Raw genomic sequence first — 23,857 nt, forward strand, 5'->3', positions numbered from 1 at the left:
GTTAAATCACTTTTTTTTAATGTCAGTTTCCAAAAATACTGTTCATCTCTATTTTCACTACTTTTGAAGAACACAGTGGAGAAAATTCTCATTGCAGTTACCCAATGAGTTAATCCCAGTGATGGGCTAGATTCTTAATTCTTCCAGTGGGTTCAGAACGTAGACTTTGGAATGAGACTTATCTGAGGGTGATGGGAATCAAATCACTGCTTAAAACTCACATCTGGTTTGCTACCTTCTTGGAGCTTTTTCTTTCTCCATCATGTAGAGATAATAATGCCCATCTCATGAATTGTTATAAGGGTTAAAAAAGATAATGTTATGTAATTACTTTGAACAGTATCTGGTATAAAGTAATGCTTAGTTAATAGTGTTCATTACAAGAATTAGTAGAGATTAGAGATGCTAGAGCTTACACACAACATATGTATCCTGTTGTCTTTTTCATTTTATTGTGCAGAAATAAGGGGGAAAAGCTTGATTTTTTTTTCTCAGTATAAATACTTTTACATGATTTTATAAATGACAGCTATTTTTATTTATAGTTTATTACAAATCCATTGAACACTCTGGAATGTATGGAATCAGAGAGCAAGATCAAGAAAAATGGCTGAGCAGTAAAAATTAAGAGTAAGTGGAATTTTACTTTGTAATTTATTTAGAAAACACTTATTTTCTTTGCCTTTTAATTTTTTGAGTGGTTTTTGGCCTCTTTCTGAAATTTTTCTTCCTCTTGATGATGCTTTTCACATCTCTGTTGTGTAACCAGTCATCACGTTCAGCCTCCCATCTAAGCTGTTTGAGACCTTTGAGGGGGGAGAAGAGAGATGAGCACACTGTAGATTCTTAGGGCCTCCAGAGAACATCCTGAGGGACAGGAGCTTCCAGTCTGCCATGGCCTACAGTCACTTCCCATCTGTTCCACAAACCCCTGCTTGTTCGTTGCTTTCCTTCTGTATTTATCATCAAAGATTTACTTACAAATAAACAACTAGGACAGGAAAGGAACAAATGCTCTAAAGATTTTCTTTTCCCCGAACACTTACGGGTGAAAGAAGAGCAGCCAGTTAACTATCAATATCAGAAATAATTAAAAGGTGTATAAAATATTTATAAAGTTACTTAGCAAATTTATACTATATAAAAATAGCCTGCCTCCATTTAAAAAAAAAGTAATTTTTGTAGGCTATAGTCTTTTTTGCTGTAGTGTACTTTTTAATGCCATATGCTCTGCAGACAGAAGTGAAAAAGTCATTCCTTCCAGTTTGTAAGGAATCATTTTTCCCTTCTAACTATCAAAAGGTCCTCCAAAAATATTTAGATCTTCAGAAATTGTAACTTAAGACTATTTTAAAACCTCAATAAAAATTCAAGTTACTTACTTGCATTATCTTTGTTAGCCATGGCATTCATGCCAATGTTATCAAACTTGTATCCCATATTTTCATCCAACAGGTGGCCAAACTTAAAAAGAAGAGTGGGGGGGTGGTGTCGGGCGGGGAGTAAATTTATTAGAGAACTTAAAAAACAACAGAACAGCTAAGTGCTTAAAACAATACATTAGTCTTACCTCTTCAGCAGATACAAATACGTTGGAGTCATCAAAGTCTCTCTTCTTTTTTTTTCTCGGTCCTAAAAAAAAGTATAAACCTACATTATTAAATTGTAAATCCAACAATTTTGTAGAAATAAGATCTTCAACATAGTTTTGTTAATATATATTTATTTGGCTTAAAACACACAGTTGTAATTATCTTCTATAAGCATCACTAGGCAGCTGGCATTTAAAGACAGAAAAATAACTTGAGTTAGTATACAGTATTTTTTTTTAAGTTAATATCCCAATAGAACTGTTCAGGTGACAATAGTGTCTTCTTGTCTTTCAGATTTGACCATCAATCAAAGTTTGCCCTATTTCAAAGTATCCGGCAAGATTAAAATTCTGAAATTGACACGGATGTATTTTAAATATTTAAGGTTAACTGTAAATTCTAATTAAGTCAGAGGTTTTGTTCCTTGGAGTAACTGTGAAGAAGTGATGGAGGGTTTGTTTATTGTGTTATAACTAGAGTTTGTTTATTACTTGAAATAAAGCAGTTCTTTAAAAAAAACTCCCCTATAATTCTAAATATATAAACCTTTCAACACAGAAGAAATAATAAAACATTTTTAACATTTGTTACATTTTTTCATTTCCATTACAGTTTATTACAATCTACTGAATATATGGTACTCCGCTGTCCAGTAGGACCTTGTTTCTCCTTATTTACCCCCCACTTCTTTCCTCTTTGGTAGCCACAAGTTTGTTTTCTATGTCTGTGAGTCTGTTTTTTAAATAAGTTCATTAATATTTATTACATTTTAACTCACATTTAAAATAATTATCTAAAACTACATTAGCTACAAGTATTGCTTTTACCCATTTTCACTTTACCTGAAACAGTATTCAAACTCTATTATCAATGTTTCTGGTACCACCAGAGCCGCTTAAAAATGCCTGGTGCCCATTTGCAGTCATATGCTCCCTTCCATGGAAGGCTCCGCTTTTTCTGGCTCTTTCATATAAATGGGATCATGTGGGATGTGGTTTTCAGCCTCTTTTACTGAGTGTAACTTTTTTTTCCTGGCTGTGCTGCGTGGCTTGTGGTAGTTTCCCGAGCAGGGATTGAACCCAGGCCCCTGGTAGTGAAAGCCTGAGTCCTAACTCCTGGACCGCCAGGGCATTCCCAGCAAAACATTTTTGAGGCTCATTCACCTTATAGCATATATCAATATTTCACTCCATTTTATTGCTGAACATTATTATATGGGCTTCTTCTATTTTTTGCTTGTACATTCAACAGACATTTAGTTGTTCCTACTTTTTGGCTATTATGAATATTGCTGCTATGAACAGTCATGTACATGTCTTTGCATGGATATACCAGAACCATTTTTCATAAGTTTCTAGAGCATTTCATCTTCCAAGGTGAAATGTGTATTATTTCAGAATTGTGCATAATGCTATTTTTCTCCTAAGCTAAAATTTCCACTTGTAAACTATCAGGAAAGGTCTTGGTTTGCATTCATCCTACAGGGATATATCTAAAACTTTAATTAGCAAGTACTTCTGCTGAACTGCTTCCTTTAGGTTTATTCTTTTTTTTCTAAAGATTTGTTTATTCTTAAGAATAGCCAACATTAGCAAATGTAGGGTGAATTATTCCCCCACACTCGTCAATTCATCTGTTTGCTGCTTCTTTCCTTTTTAAATCCCTTTGTTTCTTTTTTAAAAAATCAATTCTGTCACATATCCTTTAATCTGTATCCAAAACTATTACCCACTGAGATTTGATGTCTTTTCAGGCTAATATCTTCTGAAATGGCACTTTATTAAAAATAAGGTCAATGAGAGAGCATCTTTTAATACAACAGGCTCAGTAGAATTTAAAGCAACATCTTTTCTGAGAGATTTTGAGGAAAACTGCCTTATGGGCATATGCTACTATTAAAAGTGTGACCTTTTATCAGTCAATGAAAGACAAAATTTGAATGGTAACATGTTATGATGTAAATATGCATCACGTAAATCTAAGAGAACTGTGATGTTAGCAGTATTTAAACTTTGTAGGCATCAATGTCTCTGAGGGACTACTACCCACCCAGAGTGATTGTTGATATTTACTGTCAAAAGTTTTGTATTATTTAATTTTAACAAAATATTGTCAAGTGTTTTAAACTTTGCAGGTCTATTTGTATTCATTAGCATTTATAGCTGACCCTTGAAAAATGTGTAGGTTAGGGGCACCAACCTCTGTGCAGCCAAAAACAGGAATATAACTTTACAGTCAGCCTTCCGCATCCTCAGATTCAACCAACTGAGGACCATGTAGTACTGCGGTATGTGTTTATTGGGGGGGAAGAAAAAAATCCCTGTACCAGCAGACCCATTCAGTTTAAACCCATGTTATTTAAGGATCAAATGTACCATGGTACTAGTAAGCAGAAATAAAGAGGCATTATAATCAAAGTTTTTTTTTTTTTTTAAAGGTAGGTGTGTGTGAATTCATCCACAAATTAAGGAATAAAATATTTGTATTTATTATAGTGCTTTCTACAATTTTATAAAAAAATATTATCACCTGATATATATATAGTGCTTTTTTCCTTTTATTAGTACCGTAGAAGTATTACACTAAAAGGCATAATCTGTTAGGATATACTTTAAAAAATACTAACAGAATAAATTAGCAGAAATAAAAACTCTCATTTTACATATTTTTGAGATCAGAATCATTTTGTCATGGCAGCTCTCATTAAAAAAAGAAAATGGCGTTAATAAAGAGCATGGGTTTTTAAATAGATGGATCAGATGGGAAGGTAAGAGCTGATAAAAGGAAAAATGCAACAGGTGTCTATGAAAATCCTGGGCTTACGTTATTAAAGGTTTAAACATTCATGAAAGAAAATAATTGGAGAATGTGAAAAACAACAATATATATTAAAAATTCATAAAACTTATTACCCAATAGAAAAGTTAATTTCCTAAAAATGATAATGAATGCTAGCTTTCACATTCAGTGCTTAGGTTTAAAAGAGACTAAATACATTTTCTTACCTTGAAATGACCCAGCAAAGTCAAAATCATTTGCACCTTTTCTCTTGTTTTTCTTATTATTGACTTTGAGTCTGACTTCATCATCAAGTTCTGTTACCAAAAACAAAAACATAAAAACCCTGTTGTTATTAAGCAATTTAAAAAAACTGCTGCAGAACTACTGTGATGAATATAGATTAACATTATTGCAAATTATCAATCCAGTATTTTTAAAAGGCAGTATAACATAACAGGTCAAGAGGAATAGCACAGACAGTCTCAATAGTGATTAAAATAGAAGTCCAAAACAGAACTCAGCTGCTTAAAAACCCAAAAACTTCAGTGTCAAGTGAGATGGGAAGATCTTTAAATTTCTGGCTGATTTAAGTATAAATCTGAATACGAGATAATATTAACCTTTTAAGAGAAAAACCAGCCTCTGATGAGGCAGAAAGTTTGTTTAAAGGTTTACCTGGAATGCCCTCATTCTCATCATCTAACACATCCATGAATGTTCCTCCATCTTCTTCAATTTCAGCGAATTCTTCATTCATACTTCCTAACGAAACTTCATCATCATCCAAATTATCAAGGTCGTCATCTTCTGAATCTTCATCTTCTGAGTCATCCTTAGCTCCTTTTGCTTTCTTCTTCATGTTGCTGAAGAGAAATAACAATTTGTAATGTAAATGAGGACTCTGTTTTCTAAAGTATGTTTTGATGACCAGCAGGATGTTAGGCTATTAACAGAATTCAAAGGAGAGCTACAGACATCTCAGAGCCTTTATTTAACATACTAACAAGCATTATAAAAGTCCAAAAATGAAAGTACTACATTTATTTCCCAAAATTCAATGTCTTTCTCCTATATACCACATAGTCCTATGCTCCACTATTCTGAAAGGCAGTAATTTGAGAATGCTGGGGAAAAAACAGTTTAAAAAAAAAATTTTAAGAAAAGCATATTACCTAGCGAAATCAAGGTCATCCGTTCCAGAGGTGAAGCAATTATCATCTTCAAATGTGTCTGCCAGAGAGCAATATACAAATTTTGAGATACAGCAAGAAATAACAAACTTGACACATCTTATACCAAAATCAACACATATGACTGTTGTTTGTGATAAGTAAACACCAAAATGATATACATCTGACACTGCAGGTATTTTATTAATCTACACAAACCTATGTACTATGCTGGCCTTCATTAAATCCCTAAACTAAATGTGTTCTGGTTAATTTTAGCTTCTTTCTACAGTTCTTTTATGCAATGAGGGAAAATGTCAAATAAAAGAGTATTTAGCAATTGCAGTCCTTTTTACTCCATTAGAACTGTTTTAAGTGCTTATTTTTAGTAGGTGTGATATAATATGCAACAAGTTAGCTCAATGTAAACTTTTCTAATTTCCCAATTTTTGCTTCAGTCTAAATGTCAATAAAAATTTTTAAGCTCTGTGGATTATAAAGGTAAACAAATTACCAATCATCTTTTCAAATTCCTCATCGTCCACATCTTCTATACTTTCCTCATCTTCATTCCGCTTTTGTTTCACTTTAACATTAGCAACTTTTTTATAATACCTAAAATAAAATGCATGTTATACATTGATATTTGATGATTTTATCAAAGGGCCTGTTCTACAATCATCAAAAGACTTACGGTCAATGCCACAAACAAGTGTAAAAGCTGTCAATTCAGCTGGCATATAAATGACTAAAATTTGTATTATAGAAAAAAGTTTTAAATTCAAAACAGTTGGAAACTTTTGAAATGTGAAGGATAATACATTTCAGTGATTTAGGCTTGGTTCTTCATAAAAACACCGTAAGTCATCTTAATTAAGTGGCACAGTAAAAGGTTGTTTTAGTATCAATGCTAAATGTGCACCATTTTATTCTAATGTTAGAAACTGGCTCTAAATAACCTCTAATCTCAATATTTTATCAGTTCAACCTATTCTTCTATCAGGTACAATGAAACTTAGCATTCTGCCGATGGGACCATACCCTCAAAATTCTTTACACAAAATGTTTTTAAAAAGCAAATCAAATCAAACCAAAGTAACCAATCACCCAGATTAGATAACAGTTCCTTTACTATTATTACACGGCATTAGTAGTAATACTCTTAATAGTAGATTTAGGACTCATCTCCACAGTGCAAAAGTCACTTCATTGGTGTGTGACTCTTTGCGAGCCTATGGATGTAGCCCTCCAGGCCCCTCTGTCCATGGGATTCTCTAGGCAAGAATACTGGAGCGGGTTGCCATGGCCTCCTTCAGGGGATCTTCCCAACCCAGGGATAGAACCCGTGTCTCTTACATCTCTGGTATTAGCAGGCAGGTTCTCTACCACTAGCACCACCTGGGAAGCCCTATCTCCAGAGCAGTGCAATCAATTTTGCTAATTCTACTTAGAGCCATGTTTTAGACAAATAACTTATGAGTTATTTATCATTATATTAGATTGGTACAGATTTAAGCCTCTAAGAAAACTATTATACTAAAAAAAAAGAAACTGAAGATTAAATTTCACAAGATTCTTAAAATTTATGCTAAATTGTTAAAAAACAAATCCTTCAAATTTATTTGTTTTAGTTTCATTTAGATATCTTAACATTTAGCAAACTGAACATTTTTAAACTCCCCTAACAAAAATGGATTGACATATCCTTCAATTTGTCCAAGACAGGCCTATGTTAACAAAGCATTTATGGAATCTAAAAATTTTAAATTTAACAGCTCTTCAAATGAACCAGTGAACCAGTATATTACATATATTACCTGTAGAAAAACACTTCATCTACTGGTATTTGGCTTTCTTCTTTTGCAAGGAACTCCTTACTGTTAACTATGAAAACAAGTTAAAAATTTTAAGTAATTCTTCTTATGTTCTTCAAGCTTTTAAGACTAAGTACAGAATATAAATCTAAAGTCTTAAAATGTAAGGAAGTTGGAAAGATGGCATCTTATAATGTGAAGAACAGTCTGGAAAAGTCTGCGTGGAGGAAACCCAACATCTGAAATTTTATCGGCTACAATCATTTGTAACCAGCAGTGGATCACAGCGAAAGAGCAGGGTTCTCCTGTCCTCCCACTGCACCTGGGATCCAAACTTCCCAAGAGAAAAAAAAAATTCATCATCACTTACAGTGTTTCCTCATCAGCATAAAAATTTTCAGAATCATCTTGATTAAAAAGGGTATTTGGCTTCTCTAATTCCAACCCTAACTTTGGGTAAGTCTTTTTATGTCTCTGGACCTCTGTGAGATAAGTCAATTAAAATTAAATGATTTATAAGTTGTAACTGAATCTTAGACTCTGAACAAGAAGGAACTGGGATCTAGTATGTAAATAAATGTCTGCTGTGAATACAAAGAGAATTAGATGCATAAGATGAGTACTAAACACCTGTAGAAGTAAGTTTAAAATAACGTTCAGTGACAAAAATCTGTTGTAGCTATTCTGCCAAGCCCATATTAGAGAGCTTAAGATGGTGTGAACTGTAAAAGATAATTATATATGGGGGGTGGGGTTGGTGTCAGTGACAGAGCTATAGCTTTACCTATGGATGATACAAGAATGGCAAATTGTTAATTGTTAAAAGACTGGTGATGGTTACAGGGGTGGGGTGGGGTGGGCAGGGGGGGAGAATCCATCATACCACTAGTGTGTATACTCTGGATATGTTTGAAATGTTTTATAATTAAAAAGAAAAAAGGCCCAGTCACAGTAAACTTGAAAATATACACATTCTTGAACACAAAGATGGATAATATCTCTGATGTTTAGGTTTTATTCTGATAAGCAGAGCAAAGAATAACACAATCTGTGTGCTACTAACTTGCACTATTGTCAGTTTCAACTGTCCAGGCTTTATACTTACCAGCAAGACTACGAATATCCTTCATAAAATGTTTTCTTTTTGGCTGCATCACAACGCTGTCTGTGTTTTCTGAAATGTAAAATCAAGACAGTATAATGTAAAACCGAGTTATATATGCTCATGTTGTTTATTAAATATCAACAGTGAAAACTGAAAAGTTCATCAAATAGAAGTATACCTTTGCCTTTATGTGGCTTTGGATTTCGATATACAAATCGATCCAAGAACCTCATTAGTGTGAAATCCTGCAGTGGATCCCCCGAGTACTCAATATAATTTCCCTGAAAGATGAGGGGAGGGAATTAAGAACTTAACTTAAAATATATAAACACACACACACACAGAGAAGAAACAAGAAAAACACAAGTATCTACTACACTGCTTCAAAGGCACAAATGTGCAATAAAATACCCTTCAAACATCCTTCTCATGCACACTATTCTTTTCTTGAAGAAATTAAGCACACACTCATACATATTCTATAATGCACTGCTGATTTTGTGAAGAGGCAAACAGTATTAATACTGTAGGTTATCTAACCATTAACCAGGAATCAAATGCTGAGTGACAAACATGGCAAAAGGGAAAGGGGAGGGGAGCCTTTCTCCAGGAGCAATAAATAATCAGGATGTAATAAATAACTGTTGTGGTTCTATAATATCCACGTATTACCACTCATCTCAGAGTGGGAGCAATTATCTGTTGCTCTGTATCAAACAAGTCACTGCTCCTTTACAACAGCAGAAAAGCATACACAATTTTACCTAGCAGTCACTGACTACTTCAGACAGGATTACTTATTTTCTTTAATTTCTTGTCTTCTGTATATTTGAGACTTACCTGAAGAATAGTCTTTGCAAAAAGGGCCACAGAAGGATGAAAATGCTCAGATAGCTGGAAAGAAACATGTGAAATAAGGTCAACTCCTACCAAAACTGCAGGTTATTTAAGAAAATCCCCCAAACTGAAACTGAAGAGAATACATCAAAAGAGTGATTCTCAAAATCTGGTCTCAGGAACACTTTGTATACTTAAAAATCAAGGACCTCAAGAGCTTCTGTGATTTAAGTGGGACATATCTACTGATACTTAATAAGAAATTACAACAGAAAAAAATCTGAACACTTACAGTTCATTTAAAATTAATAAACCTATTACATATTAATATAAATAACAACATGTAGAATGAAAAGTAACTTTTTCAAAACAAATGAACATTAATGGTAAGAGTAGCATTATTTTACAACTTTGCAAATCTAACGTCTGGTTTAAAAGAAGACAGCAGATTCTCATATCTATTTCTGTATTCCATATTATTTTAGTTGAAGTGTGTTTAGGAAATTTGGCCTCACACAGATATATAGTTGGGAAAAAATGGGGGATTAACCAATAGTCTTTCACATAAATGTGGATTTTTTTCCTTTGATACTATACCAAAGATGAGCTGCAATATGGAGTCTAAAACCCTATCAACTTTTGGTATTTGCTACTTAAAATTAACTGGTCTAGAGTGAATGAATCTTTTATCCATGCTTGACTTATAACACTGTGCAGTGGTCATTTAAAAAATACTGATTTTGTGAATTATGCAATTGCTTCAAAATGCTGGTGACATTTAATTAAACATCACAAAAACCATAGTATCACCATGGATTTCATTAGAAAAGATACCAAGAAACTGTTAAGCTTAAGATGGTGGTTAGAGGAGTTCTAAAATTTTAACCAAGGCTTGAATTTCATCATTGACAACAGATACTGTCAGCTGTTTCATTTGACAACAGATACTGTCAGCTGTTTCATTTGAAGTAAAAGATTTACTTCATTCATTTTCAAGAAAATATCTCCCAAATACAAAAGTGTGAATGACCAGTCTGTCTGTTAGCCAGTCTTTCATGAAAAAAGTAGCCAGCTGCATTTCCAACAACTATACAGGCACTTCTCCTTCAGATGTGAGAAAACTCTCATATTTAGGTACTTTGGGGTTAAGATAATAAAACCAACAATTTTCCTTGCTTCATCATACTTATGTGATACTGGCTTTCCCCCTCCCGTTCAAGTATATGGCAATGAAGAATATAATGGCCATGAGTACAGCTTGGTACTACTGTTTTTATTTCTGCTAAAGTCACCAGCAGTTTAGCCATCATTTAATTCCACCAGTGCACCATCAACAGTGACAAAGGCAAATAATATCTTGGTATCACTTTCAAAGTAGTTGTGACCTTTCAGATTCACTAACAAGGTGTCAGGGACCTGCAGGAGTCTGCATAGGAAGACACTTGTGTTAGCAAAACCCCAGAAAAAGGTTATTAGGAATGAGTTCCTCTTACACATTTATAAGCTAACTTTGCTTGCAAACAGTTCTACTACCACAAAATTTTTCAGAGATACCCAACTGCTGTAATATGGTCGCTAAGTTGTGTCCAACTCTGTGATCCCATGGACTGTAGCCCGTCACTCTCCTCTGTCCATGGAATCTTCCCAGCCCAGGGATCGGACCCACATCTCTTGCATTGGCAGGTGGGTTCACCACCAAGCCACCAGAGAAGCCTTGAGGTATCCAATGCATAAAGCAAAATGTATCCATTTTACAGAGCCATTATATACAATAGCATACTTGCAAAAAGCAATATTTATTTATAGCCATGAATATTATTATTTTGCACGCACATAAGATTTTCTACATGTGAATGCATAAGTGTGTAAATTTAATGTTTATTATAGGCAACAGAAATATGGGTTAAAAGGCATTACAGCCAGTTGACATACTTCAAATTGCTTTCTTATGCTGACTAATTTCTAAATAACTCCTCTATTTATCACTTACAAGAAAAATGGAAAAGAAACTATTAAATCCACGGGGGCAAACATATGGCACAGATGAATTAAGAGACAATTTGGAATTATTTTACCTTTTTGAGTTCCCAAAGACTCGTATTTTCAGCTCCACAGTACAAAGGGTTTCTACTGAATGGATCATATGTGTTTAACCGTTTGCCACCTGCAAACAAAAACAGAGTACTTCTCAAATGCTCTACTCCTAGCCCCAGAGGTCACTAACCCACCAGGATTAACGCTGTCACCAACAGCACTCTTTGTCAACTGGGCATCATACCTGGATCAAAAACTCCAAGTCCACCAGAACTGGTACCTACGGTAGCATCTGCTTTTGAATAAACCAGGCAGCATGTTTACCCCAACTACTAAAAGCTCCCCTTCCCATTTCTTTTAGGTCAATTAGATCCTAAGTGTTAAGATGACAAAGGACCTGAAGATGAAACAGGTCTAAATTCTTTTGGAACTTTAGAGTGCAGTGAATATTTGTCATTAAATTATGCCTCATGCCTGAAGTCAGTCTCACTTGGAACAGGTTTCATACTATCTTCTTCATGTTTTCAGCAACTCTGCATTACACAATTCACAACAAGGAACCTTTAGAACACAGAAGGAACTGTCTGCTTCACAATGTATATACTCGTCATCCTTAGGATTATTCCCAGGTTAGCCCTCCGATGGATTCTTTAAAACACAACTTTCCTGGTGGCTACCATACTTTTCTTGTACACTTTACGGGCTACCTAAGGTTCAGACAGGTGAACCACTCTGACCAAGAGTTCCAAAAGTTTGAAGAAATGGGTCTGGCAACTTTTTTAAATATGTATTTTAATTGAAGGATAATTACTTTACTATCTTGTGGTGGTTTTTGGTACACATTGACATAAATCAGCCATGGGTGCACATGTGTCCCCATGCACATGTGTTCATGCACATGCTGAACCCCCCTCCTACCTCCCTCCCAACCTCATCCCTCTGGGTTGTCCCAGAGCACTGGTTTTGAGTGCCCTGCTTCATGCATCAAACTTGCACTGGTCATCTATTTTACATATGGTAATATACATGTTTCAGTGCTATTCTCTCATATCATCCCACCCTCACCTTCTCCTACATAGTCCAAAAGACTGTTCTTTTGCTGCTTTGTATATAGGGTCATTGTTACCATCTTTCTAAATTCCATATATATGCGTTTATAATATACTGTATTGGTGTTTCTCTATCTGACTTATGTCACTCTGTATAATAGGCTCCAGTTTCATCCACCTCATTAGAACTGACTCAAATGTGTTCTTTTTTATAGCTGAGTAACACTCCACTGTTAATACTTCCTTACCCGTTCCTTTGCCGATGGACGTCTAGGTTGCTTCCATGTCCGAGCTGCTGTAAACAGCTGGCACCTTTCTTGAACCTCAAGGCTAGTGTTTTTCTTTTAGCCTTAAATGAAGAGTCTGCATTTCTACAATTTCTTTTGGCTCTAATATTCTATTAATAGATTCAATTCAGTTGATGTGTGTATGGAACTCCTAAGTTTCTATCTGAGTTGGCCAAAAGGTTCCTTCCACTTTTTCTGCAACATTGTATGGAAAAACTCAAAGGAACTTTTTGGCCAACCCAATATACCAAAAAGAGTTTTCAATTCTCAAACATTAAGGAACTACAGAGCGTAAATATGATGCTCAAACAAAATAACCACAAGTTTTATACTTCATGTGTGTTAGTTGCTCAGTCGTGTCCGACTCTTTGCGACCCAATGGACTGTAGCCCGCCAGGCTCTTTTGTCCATGGGATTCTCCAAGCGAGAATACTGGAGTGGGTTGCCATTTCCTTCTCCAATTATACTTCATAATATATAACAAATACTTTTGTTTATAAGTCAAACTTTTGTATACACATGTGTTGTTTTCATATATGTTCCATGTAGGAAGCCTTTACATGTACAGATAAAGATCAAGAAACTAAACTCGTTCAAAGATATAAACTAACTACAGCTGAAGAAAAAGAGATCTATTGTGCATTTAACATGACCACAGTTTTCTCACTAAATCTTCACAACTCTAAAAGGTATCTGCTTTAATTTCTAAGATTTAAATTATTTAAAAATATGTACTTATTATCTGTGGTTTAGATGCTAAGTTGTGTCCGACTCCTGTAACCCTATGGACTGTAGTCTGCCAGGCTCCTCTTTCTGTGGGATTCTCCAGGCAAGAATACTAGGGTGGGTTGCCATTTCCTTTTCCAGGGGATCTCCCCAAACCAGGAATCAAACCTGGGTCTCCTGCATTGCAGGCAGATTCATTACTGAGTAAGCTACTTCTTATCTGTAGTACTGTTCATAAGTAAATCAATGATTTATTATGTTAAAAATTTTAGTTCTAAGATCCTATATGTACCTAGTGATGAGAGCTCCCATCTAAAAGAAAACAATATTGAGAACTTCTGAAGTGCATACTGTTAATTTCTATTAAGATCAAAGGGAAATTCAAAGATTCAAAAGAAAAATTTAAAGATTTTAGAAACTCACCTTTTAAATTATCAAAGTGCACCCACGAAGCAGACTCTACCTTTCTGGTTCCCACATGACTTTCAGACTCAGTTTCTTCCATCTCAGCTTTTTTCACGGTATCTGTTTCTGTTTCTTTATCTGCATCAGTGAATTTTTCTGCTTCTTCATCATCTGCTATGTCAATAAAATTTTCTTCCTCATCAGACTCCTTAAAAAAATGGTTTAATGAATCTGGTTTAATCAACTGGAAATCCATATTCAATTATCTGAGGTGGTTTTGAAGAACACTTGCTTATTGCAATTCTGATGAAACACGAAAGTTCCAAAAATGAAATTTAGATGAGAGGAGACCATATTCTTATTGCTAAATGGAATAAAGTTTTGAATCAAGAATCCATGAGACTTTGAAAGCATTCAGCCCTCAAATGAATTTTTGACTTGTTATAAATAAACAACCTATAAGGCAGGTGATATTACGTCCATTTCACAACTGAGGAGACTGGTTTAAGAGATCTACTAGTTCTAAATCCTCTATGCTGCTGTTGTTCAGTGGCTAAGTCTTGTCCAACTCTTCGCAACCCCACTGACTGCAGCATGCCAAGCTTCCCTGTCCTTCATTATCTCCCAGAGTTTGGTCAAACTCATGTCCATTGAGTCAGTGATGCGATCTAACCATCTTATCCTCTGTTGCCCCCTTCTCCTCCTGCCATCAATCTTTCACAGCATCACAGAATCCCACTTTATGGTAGTTTATTACCAGGAAAGGGTCAAGCAATATGCCCACCTAGTTAACTGCATACCAGTTAACTAAAATCCAGGTCAGTCTGATTCCAGGACTCACACTCTACATACTCCAGAGAACTGAGTATGTAATGTTACTGTCATCAAAGCAAAGAAAAATACCAAATATAGTTCAGAACCCACTTGATTTAAAAAGCAGTTGTAAAATATACCAGATGATCATCCAGTTGACTTCTTAAACCTGGTTTTGCTTTAAGGATCTCAGACACAAGATACAAAGCTCCACATATAAATGGTGGCATCTGTTCACAAGTGACTTGAAGTAACCTCTTCACAAAAGCCTTCACCCTCCGCAACACAATGTCAGCTTTCAGAGACTTGTAGACAAGGTTAAGAAACATGGCTTGCTTAGAACACAACATCAACCCCGGATCCAGCATCTTCCTGCAAAACAGAAACAAGATCACGTTTATTTATAAAACATCCCCAAACCCAGTGACTAATAAATATCCTTATCTTAGTTAGGGATAGAAACGGCAGCCCACTCCAGTATTCTTGCCTGGAAAATCCCATGAACAGAGGACACTGGTAGTCTACAGTTCATGGAGTTGCAAAGAGTCGGACATGACTGAGTGACTTCACTTTCACTTTCCCACTTATTTTAGAATAAGAGATCATTTCTGTCCTAAGAAGTAAGATGGAAGTGAATAACCAGAACAGAAAGAATGATGATATTACCAGAGGGAAAAAATCCACAGGAGCAGGAAACTTTTTTTGGGTTTCTTCTCTCTTTTCCAAGTGGTTTTCCATTCTCTAGACCAACAGGGTACATCCCTAACAGTATACTTTTCATACAGATACAGAACTGTTCATGGAAGGCTAATCCAAAACCAAACAATGAAAACTGTGAACTAGACCAGGGTTCTTATCCTTGCATCACTACCTACTAGCTGGGTGACCAGAGGCTGCCTCCACACTGTTCTGTGAAGACCATACATGCATAGTAGAAAACTGAATTGTGAGTCTCTCTAGTTGAATGTACTAACTGTATAAATCCTTCCTATACACACTATTACCTCTGCCCAGGATGCTCTTCTCCAACTGTCTGCACATCCATAGATTCCTTCATTATTCTTGGTCCCATGTTTATGTTCTTTATAGTTTAACACGTTTTGTTGCCTTTCTTTTCCCCCTCAAAGTCCAATGGAACAGGGACTGTGCCTGTTATTCACTGCTGTAACCCTAGTACCTTGCACTTAATAAGCACTCGAATGTTTGTTGAATGAACAAATGGTTCATGATGTGGTAAGTGGTTGTTCAATATATCTTGTAACCGCAGATGGCTCAGCGTCTCACTAGGAATACAATCCAATTTTGGACAACTCATTTTTGCCAGAAAACAAACACCTTCTTTATCCACAGCTGAAATCGAATGTGTAATTTCCAACTATTAATTTTACTACTGCCTTCTGATGCAACACAAGCAACGAGCAAAAATAAACTAGCGGAACCACATCAAACTAAAACACCTCTTCACAGCAAAGGAAACCATCAACAAATTGAAAGGGCAACCTATGGAATGGGAGGAAATATTTGCAAACCATGTATCTGATAAAGTAGTAGTATTAGTTGCTCAGTCGTGTCTAACTCTTTGAGACCCCATGGACTGCAGTCTGCCAGGCTCCTCTGTCTATGGGATTCTCCAGGCAAGAATACTGGAGTGGATTGCCATTCCAGACGATCTTCCCGACCCAGGGATCAAACCCTGGGCTCTGCATTGCAGGCACATTCTTTACCGTCTGAGCCACCAGGAAGATCCAATCTCTGATAAAGAGTTAATATAAAAAACACGTAAGGAACCTCATGTAATTTAACAGCAAAAATCTCCCAAGAAACCCAACTAAAAAATGGGCAAAGGATCTGAATAGACATTTTTCCAAAGAAGACATACAAATGGCCAAAAGGTACATGAAACAGGTGCTTAACACCACTAACCATCAGGGTAATCAAAACCACATTGAGATACCAACTCACACCCGTTAGGATGGCTATTATAAAAAAGGCAAGAGATAACATTGAAAAGGACATGGAAAAAATGGAATCCATATACACTGGTGGTAGGAATATAAATTGGCACAACCATTATGGAAAGCCATAAGGCAGTTCCTCAACAAATTAAAAACAGAACTACCATATAACCCAGCAACTCCACTTCTGGGCATATACCAAAGGAAATGAAATCAGTCTGTCAAGGGACATCTGCACTCCCATGTTCACTGTATTATTCACAACAGCTGAAGTATGGAAACAACCTGTGTGTGTGTTAGCAGATGAACGGATGAAGAAGATATGTTATATACACACAATGGATTATTATTCAGCCATGAGAAAGAAGGAAGTCCCACTTGTGACATGTATAAACCTGGAGAACATTATGCCTAGTGAAGTAAGTCAGAAAGATAACTACTCTGATTTCATGTATAAATAGAATCTTAAAAAAATAAAAAATAAAATTCATAGAAAACAGAGAACAGACTGGTAGTTGCCAGGGGTAGGGGGTGGGGAATAGGGAGATGTTGGCCAAAGGGTGCAAACTTCCAGCTTCATGGTGAATATTTAATGATACTGTACTGTAGACTTGAAATTTGCTGAGAATAGATCTTCAGCATTCTAACCCCTCCAAGGAGTAACTATGTAACTACATGAAGTAACGGAGGTGTTAAGGAACTTGAAGATGGTAAACATCACAATGTATACATGTATCAAATCTTCACTGTGTGCTTTAAACATATACAATTTTATGGGTCAACAAATTGATTAAAAACCCACAACAAAGTAACCTAATTATATTTTTACAGCCTTTCAAATACCTGACCCTTTACTATGGCTATTATTTGTCCTTATCTCCCCCACAGTTTCGGGAGGCTGCTGAACTATTATCTCATATAACTTTTAAATTCTCTTTTTATCCTGTCTGCTGAATCCTAGAGATGCTCCGATTGGTCTGGACCCCAGATATTAGGAAACCCAGAATAAACACAATCCTCCAGATATCCACTCCAAAAGCAGAATCATCACTTTTGTTCTAAGCACTGTTATTTTTTTTTACTAACACCAGAAATGAAAATATTTAACCTTGTGAAGCATATTTTCGTACTCTTCACCTATCTAGTTTTCCCCATTTTGCCAATTCCACAATTCTAGCACCTATTGGTGATATTCTGAGATAGTCAATGTTATTCAAGTAAGTTTTTACTTTTGGCTATACCACATGGCATGTGGGTACTTCCCTGACCAGGAATGGAACCTGGGGCCCCCTGAATAGAAGTGCAGAGTCCTGATCACTGGATCGCCTGAGAATTCCCCAAATAAACTTTGATATTCCACTTTTTTCTCATTTAAATTTTTCAACACTTCCATCCATTCTGCCACTCATTTTTAATAAGTTCCATTACACATCAACAGAAACATTTGAGAATTTAAAGGGATGTGTCTTCACCATTTGACAGAGAGTATGTTCCTGAAGTTTTTGATAAATTATGTTTTTGTAAACTAAATCATTTCTTCATTTCTTTTATCCCTCAATTAAGAGCAGGGAATTTTTATTTAAAGTATTTTTAATAAAATCAAGAGAAAATAAATACTTTAAAAAACCTTAAAAGGCCTTTGAAGTAATCCATCTGTGAGATCTCTTGGCAAGCAATAATTTGAAGAGTTTAAGAATGAACTCCTCAGACATGTTAGACCTCTGTGTTCAACACTGAGATGTTAAATGGATATTAGAAAAATAAGTTTTCCAATAGATTTCAAACTTTCCAGAAACTAGAAATTCTTATGACCCTCAAAAGTTGCTAAAGAACCTAACCCTGAAACCTCTACATTTTCAGCCTTGGAAGTCTTTCCAAACTAAAAATTAAGAATTTATTACTTTAAAATTTAAAAAAATTTTTCATTTCTGGCTGTGCCTCATGTCTTACAGGATCCTAATTCTCCAACCAGAGGTTGAATTTGGGCCATAGCAGTGAAAGTGCTGAGACCAAACCATTGGACCACCAGGGAATTAGGGCTAGAGTACTTAGACTCTTAAGAATTATGGAAAGAATTCTAAGATCTTTTTTAATGTATCAGCCCAATCAGTACCATGAAACACCGTGAACTCCAAGTCACTAGGCTGGATTTGCCACCTAAGTTGATCTCATGCTGTGTGTGTGACCTTGCACAAATTACTGCACCTCACAGACTAGAGAGCTCGTAAAAGGATTAAACTGAAGAAATCTAAGTGAGTAAGAATGATAGCAGCCAGCACTTATCAAAGCACTGAACTACGTGTTGGGCTGTGTTAGAAGCACAGCATACACTGGCGATTACAAGGGTTTACAAATACATTAACTCACTATGGCTGATTCATGCTGATGTGTGGCAGAAACCAACACTATCCTGTAAAGCGATTATCCTTCAATTAAAAAGTAAATAAATTAAAAAATACATTAACTCATTAATCTTATTAAAACTTCAGTTCTGTCATTGTTTAGCTGCGTAGCTGTGGGGAAGTTTCATAATCTTCATTAAAAACCCTATGAGGTAGGTGCTTTTCTTTTCATTTTACAGACAAATAAAAGCATAGTACAATGGGATCAATCATGTTTACCAATAGGGCTTTAATGAAAATTAAAGTAACTTGTCCTTTGGACAAACTATAGGACTCAAATCTAGGCTTAGATCTAAGATATTAACCACTATATTATGTTTCTTGCAAGCTGTATGTATGTAAAATTAAAAAATGAATTAGAAATAGTTTGTTGTACTTCAATAGTTCCCAAGTATACAAACTTCAAAATATCTGCCCTGAATGGGTGCACTGCAGGACAGTTGCAAATTCAGTAATTCTAGTACCAAAATCTTAATACTAATATTTTAAAAAATATTCCAAAACCACAAGGCTCCTCCTCAACCTTCCTAGGTAAAAACTTTGTTTACTGTTTGTCTTTCCCAACATGAATGAAAGTGTTTTAGAGGGAATTTTGTTCAGTGCTATATCCTGAGTTCTTGAATAGCATATAGTTGACACTCAAAAATTTCTTGATGAATGAACAAATGGCAGTGTGAAGGACAGGAGAAAAGAAATATAGGATCAAGGATGGGGACTTCTCAAAACAAAAAAATAATAAATGGCATATTCAAAGCATGTTAATATAGACGCCCAACAGGGAACTAAAGATTAAATGACTCAAAAGCTGGTGCAGAGCAAGTTACCGAGGGGTGCCAAAAACCCTATTTTCCTTCTACTGCCCCCCAGACAGGCAATGCAGTATATTATACCACATTATTTCTCATTCACGTATTACGATGCTAAGTACTTACCGATACAATGCTGCATAATATCGATCTGATATCGTCTGCTGAGAATTCATGACTTGGAATAGTAACATTAAAGCCTGCACACTGGTATTAAAATTCACAGCATGAAGCACTTTGAACAGCGTGTCAACCTGCTCCCTCACTTTGTCATCACCAGTCTCGGCGTAGGGGTATGCCCTATTCACTCCTGTTAAAAGGGCACTGAGCATTTTTGATTCAATATCTTTTTTCTTGATGCAAGTCCGAAAAAAACAAAAATAAAGAGTTATTAATTTGTTAGCTAGTTCACTTTCTTCATGAGAGAGGACCATTTGATTTAAAAAGCAAATTGCATAATACTGGGCTTTGGCGCTGATATTTGAGCGGAACAGCAGTCTCTCTACTTCACCACACACAACTCCTTTCATGTTGGGATGTTTACAAAGCAGTGTCTCCAACAGATGGGAGGCTTTGGTGGCTATTCTGTTCTGAGGATCTCCCAGTTTATTTACCACCTGCACAAGAAAGGCCTTTTCCTCCTCAGGTTTGTTACAAAGAAGCTCGTGAGCCACCATGAGGGCTCGAGTTTTGGTGGTTACTAATGAATCATGACTTAAAGTTTCTAAGACTTGCACAAATTCAGCCACTAAGTGCTTCAGCTGGTGTTCAAAATACCATACTATGAGTCTTCTGTCTCTGGAGTCCCTGTTGCCACTGGACAACTGCTCTAGTTTGTCGAAAGGATGCTGGCTGAAAACCCGTAGCTTTCGATTATCTGGCAAAAGGTCTGTAATAAGTAACTCTTTGAAAGTATCCAAAGCCATGAGGCACTGCTGTTTGCTGCCCTTCTTTTTAACAAGGTTCACGAGAGTTTCCACAAACTGGAGTGTGTGAATAGCATCATCCTGAATAAGAAGAATCATGGCTGCCATCCTGTCACCTAGAGTCCCTGATGATACAATCGCCTTCATCCAGGTAGAAGAGGCTCCCTTTTGGATATTCGTCTTATTTTTGAATAAATTGATTTCATGTTCATACAACTTCTGAGCCAAGGCTTTGTACTTAGACACAACATCCCGAGGCTGGGGTTCCAAACAATATTCATTGCTATACTCCAGATCATACCATTTGCCGCCAGACTTAAGTAACAATGTCTGTCTCTCAAAAAATTCAAAGATGTCCTGTTGCTTATCTTTCTTTGTTTTTGTTATGGCACTGTTGTTCTCATCAGAGTGCTGTTCTGGCCTCTTCTTATTTTTCACCTTACTTTCACTTTCTGCTGTCTTTTGCTTTTTACTATCTACTTTAGAAACTCTTGCTTCCTTCTTGCTGGACTCTTCTTTTTTAGCTGGTTGATCTTCTTCAATTAGGAAAGCTTTTGCGTACTTGGCCAAACTAAGATTCTGAATAAATGCTTCCAATTCACCTTGCTGAAGATCATCAATTGCTCCTTTTTTGCCTCCATCCACAACTTCCTCATTCTCATCCAAAGCAGCCAACATAAGATAATCTTGCTGCATAGAAACATATGAAAAGTTAAAAATAAATTACAAATCTAACAGTTTAATAAAAACTTCAAAATTTAATGATACTTATATTGCTGAAATCAATTATCCAAGAAACTTGAGTTATCATAGTATTGCCTGGGCTCCCTTTCACACCCAAAGTACTTGATAAAACAAAGATTTAAATGCAAAGGGAATTCTCTGGCAGTCCAGTGGTTAGGACTCTGTGCTTTCACTGCCTTGCGCCAAGGTTCAAACCCTGGTCAGGGAACTATGACCCTGCAGAGGTCAAGTGGCACAGCCAAAAAAAAAAAAAAAAATTTAAATGTGAAAAACAAAACCATAGAGTAACAGGAGAAAGCACAACATAAAAGAAGAAGAAGAAGAAGAAGAAAAAAAAAAAAAAACCAGGGTAGGGAAAAATTCTAAATATGACATAAAACTCAGGTCCCATATGGAAAAGAATGGATAAATTTACCATTCTCTCATACACACAAAACATATACAAAAATCAGAAGACAGATAAGTCGGAAAAAAACAGTAACTGGAAACTCATATCAAAGTAATCTGGCTTAATATTTAATATAAAAGTTCCTATGCATCAGTTAAGTGACAATCCAACAGAAAGATGTGCAAGTATATAAACAAATGGTTCATAGAAAAAAGAGGTTCTTTATTTTTTTTTTTGAGGTTCTTTAAAAATATGAAAAGATACTTAACCTCACTCACATTTAAAGAAGTCCAAATTAAAATCACAATGATATATCCATTTTTAAACATGTCAGATAAGCATAGATGATACTAACACAGGTGGTGCTGGGGAGCGGGTGAAGGAAAAAAAGCACTTTCCCATATGGTTGATGGAAGTTCTTTAAGGAAAGCAATTTGCCAACTTCAATCAAAATACCTGACATACATCCTTTGACTCAGCAGTTTCGTTTCTATAAATTTAGGTGTATATACATCCACTTACTAATGTGGGGAAAGATATACATATTCAAGGCTATTTACTGAAGCATTATTTAAAATAGCAAAAGACTGACAAATATCTGCAATAAATGGCTGGTTAGATAAATTAAGATGACGACTTATGCTGACATAAAACCAATGACAGAACTTTATATACTGATATGGAAGCATCTCTGAAACAGTGAGAAAAAGATCTAAAATAGTATAGATATACTATACCTTTTGTGTAAAAAATAACAAATACAGTCGTGTGTGTATTTGTTTGAAAGATATAAAAGACACTAAAATGATTGCTTCCTGAAGGGGAAACTGCATGGCTGGAGATTAAAGTGGGAAAGACGACCTTTCATTATGCACTTCCTCCTTTAAAATGCAACCCAAGTACAGACCAAACTGTCAGTCTGCTCAGGGAAACTGTGTTTCTCCTGCCTCTAATCGCTGACCCCACTCTGCCCCCTCCCACACTGCCCAGAAAGTCTACCCTTAAAACAATTAATACAAAGCCAAACTGTCACATATTTGCTCCAAATCTTCTAAAGGTTTCCCATAAAATGAAAGCCTAAGTCCACTCTGTTATGTCTCTAATCTCATTTCTTACCGCTCTTCTCTCACCTCACTTGACCTCAGCTGCACTATTTTACTGTTCCCGGGACAACAAAACCTCAACAAAACCCGGGCTCACTCCTTTCTTCCCTCCAGTTTTCTGCTCAAACACCTCAGCGCTGGATTCCCCAGTCACCTAGTTTAAAACTGTAACGCCCTTTCCCACTCATTATCCTCCCTCGTTTTAGCTTTCGTCATAGCTCTAATCACCGTTTGATATACTGTGTATTCCAAAGTTTGTTTACCGTTTCATTAATATGTAAATTCCAAGAGGGCAGAAAGATTCTCCAGCGTAAAGTGAGCAGGTGTGTGTGCTTAAGTTAAAATTCTAACACCAGTGAGATCGCAAACACGGATGTCAAGAGGTCGGAACGACAACAAACAGTCCTCTCCGACCTGATGGAGTGCCATTTATATACAGCGTCAATAAAAAGAGAAGATCACCTATATTTTAAGAAAAGACACGGCAAAAAAAAAGTTCAATTCTAAACTTTTTTCTTGCAATATTACGGGAAAGAAGTGCAGGACACACGCAGAGTACATTTAGAAGCTGGAGTCTGAGTCCGCGACGCCCTCCCGCTCCGCAGCCCGGGGGCTGCTTGGCCACTTGACCCACCACTCGCGGGGCAACTCCACTCGCGACCCCGCCACGCGCCTGTCTCCTTTCTTCGGAAGCCCGAGGCCATTACCTTGGTGCCTCCGAGCCGCAACACTTCCTGAAGGGAGAACGCATCCTCGGTTTCATCGTTATCATCCTCTTCGTCTTCGTCCGGATCTTCTAGCCCGTTCTCCGGGCCCCAGGGCCGCTTGGCATAGAACTCCAAAGGTTTCTCAGCTGCCGCCATAGCGAGCGAAGCACGCGCACAAGGCCCGTAGCTTTCTTCCGCTAGGCCGAGCGACGTA

At 36.3% G+C, this 23,857-nt stretch overlaps 2 protein-coding genes across 7 annotated transcripts in view; one reads left to right on the forward strand and one right to left on the reverse strand.

Moving 5' to 3' along the window:
* The window catches only part of CEBPZOS (CEBPZ opposite strand), a 39,212-nt gene extending 37,036 nt beyond the window's left edge, over nucleotides 1–2,176 (forward strand). For 5 of the 6 annotated variants that reach the window (XM_043468348.1, XM_043468346.1, XM_043468345.1 and 2 more), the window contains 2 exons: nucleotides 546–630; nucleotides 1,887–2,176. In XM_043468348.1, coding sequence (XP_043324283.1) covers nucleotides 546–628 — 83 coding nt within the window. In that variant the 3' untranslated portion in view covers nucleotides 629–630; nucleotides 1,887–2,176. Of the gene's footprint in view, nucleotides 1–545; nucleotides 631–1,886 lie in introns of those variants that run through there. The other variant, XM_043468344.1, reaches the window with a different exon arrangement.
* CEBPZ (CCAAT enhancer binding protein zeta) lies at nucleotides 431–23,842 on the reverse strand. Its single transcript, XM_043468327.1, has 16 exons — nucleotides 23,644–23,842; nucleotides 19,902–21,391; nucleotides 14,753–14,984; nucleotides 13,818–14,007; nucleotides 11,374–11,462; nucleotides 9,302–9,355; nucleotides 8,640–8,742; nucleotides 8,462–8,530; nucleotides 7,360–7,426; nucleotides 6,057–6,157; nucleotides 5,546–5,603; nucleotides 5,049–5,236; nucleotides 4,598–4,687; nucleotides 1,571–1,632; nucleotides 1,383–1,464; nucleotides 431–806 (listed from the first exon to the last, which is right to left on the reverse strand). The coding sequence occupies exons 1-16, from the start codon at nucleotides 23,797–23,799 to the stop codon at nucleotides 670–672; spliced, it is 3,168 nt and encodes a 1,055-aa protein (XP_043324262.1). The 5' UTR covers nucleotides 23,800–23,842; the 3' UTR covers nucleotides 431–669.
* Between the last annotated feature and the right edge of the window lie 15 nt (nucleotides 23,843–23,857).

The sequence above is a fragment of the Cervus canadensis genome, chromosome 5, assembly GCF_019320065.1.
Source record: "Cervus canadensis isolate Bull #8, Minnesota chromosome 5, ASM1932006v1, whole genome shotgun sequence".
Taxonomy (NCBI): Eukaryota; Metazoa; Chordata; class Mammalia; order Artiodactyla; family Cervidae; genus Cervus; species Cervus canadensis.

Bases quoted from the DNA above. Each gene is read 5' to 3' on its own strand.
- CEBPZ (XM_043468327.1), bottom strand. From the start codon at position 23,799: ATGGCGGCAGCTGAGAAACCTTTGGAGTTCTATGCCAAGCGGCCCTGG. The intron at 7,427-8,461 runs GTAAGTATAAAG...TTGTTTTCATAG, and splicing joins GGATATTCGTAGTCTTGCTG to TTAACAGTAAGGAGTTCCTT. The intron at 1,633-4,597 runs GTAAGAAAATGT...ACTTTTTTTTAG, and splicing joins CTTTGCTGGGTCATTTCAAG to GACCGAGAAAAAAAAAGAAG.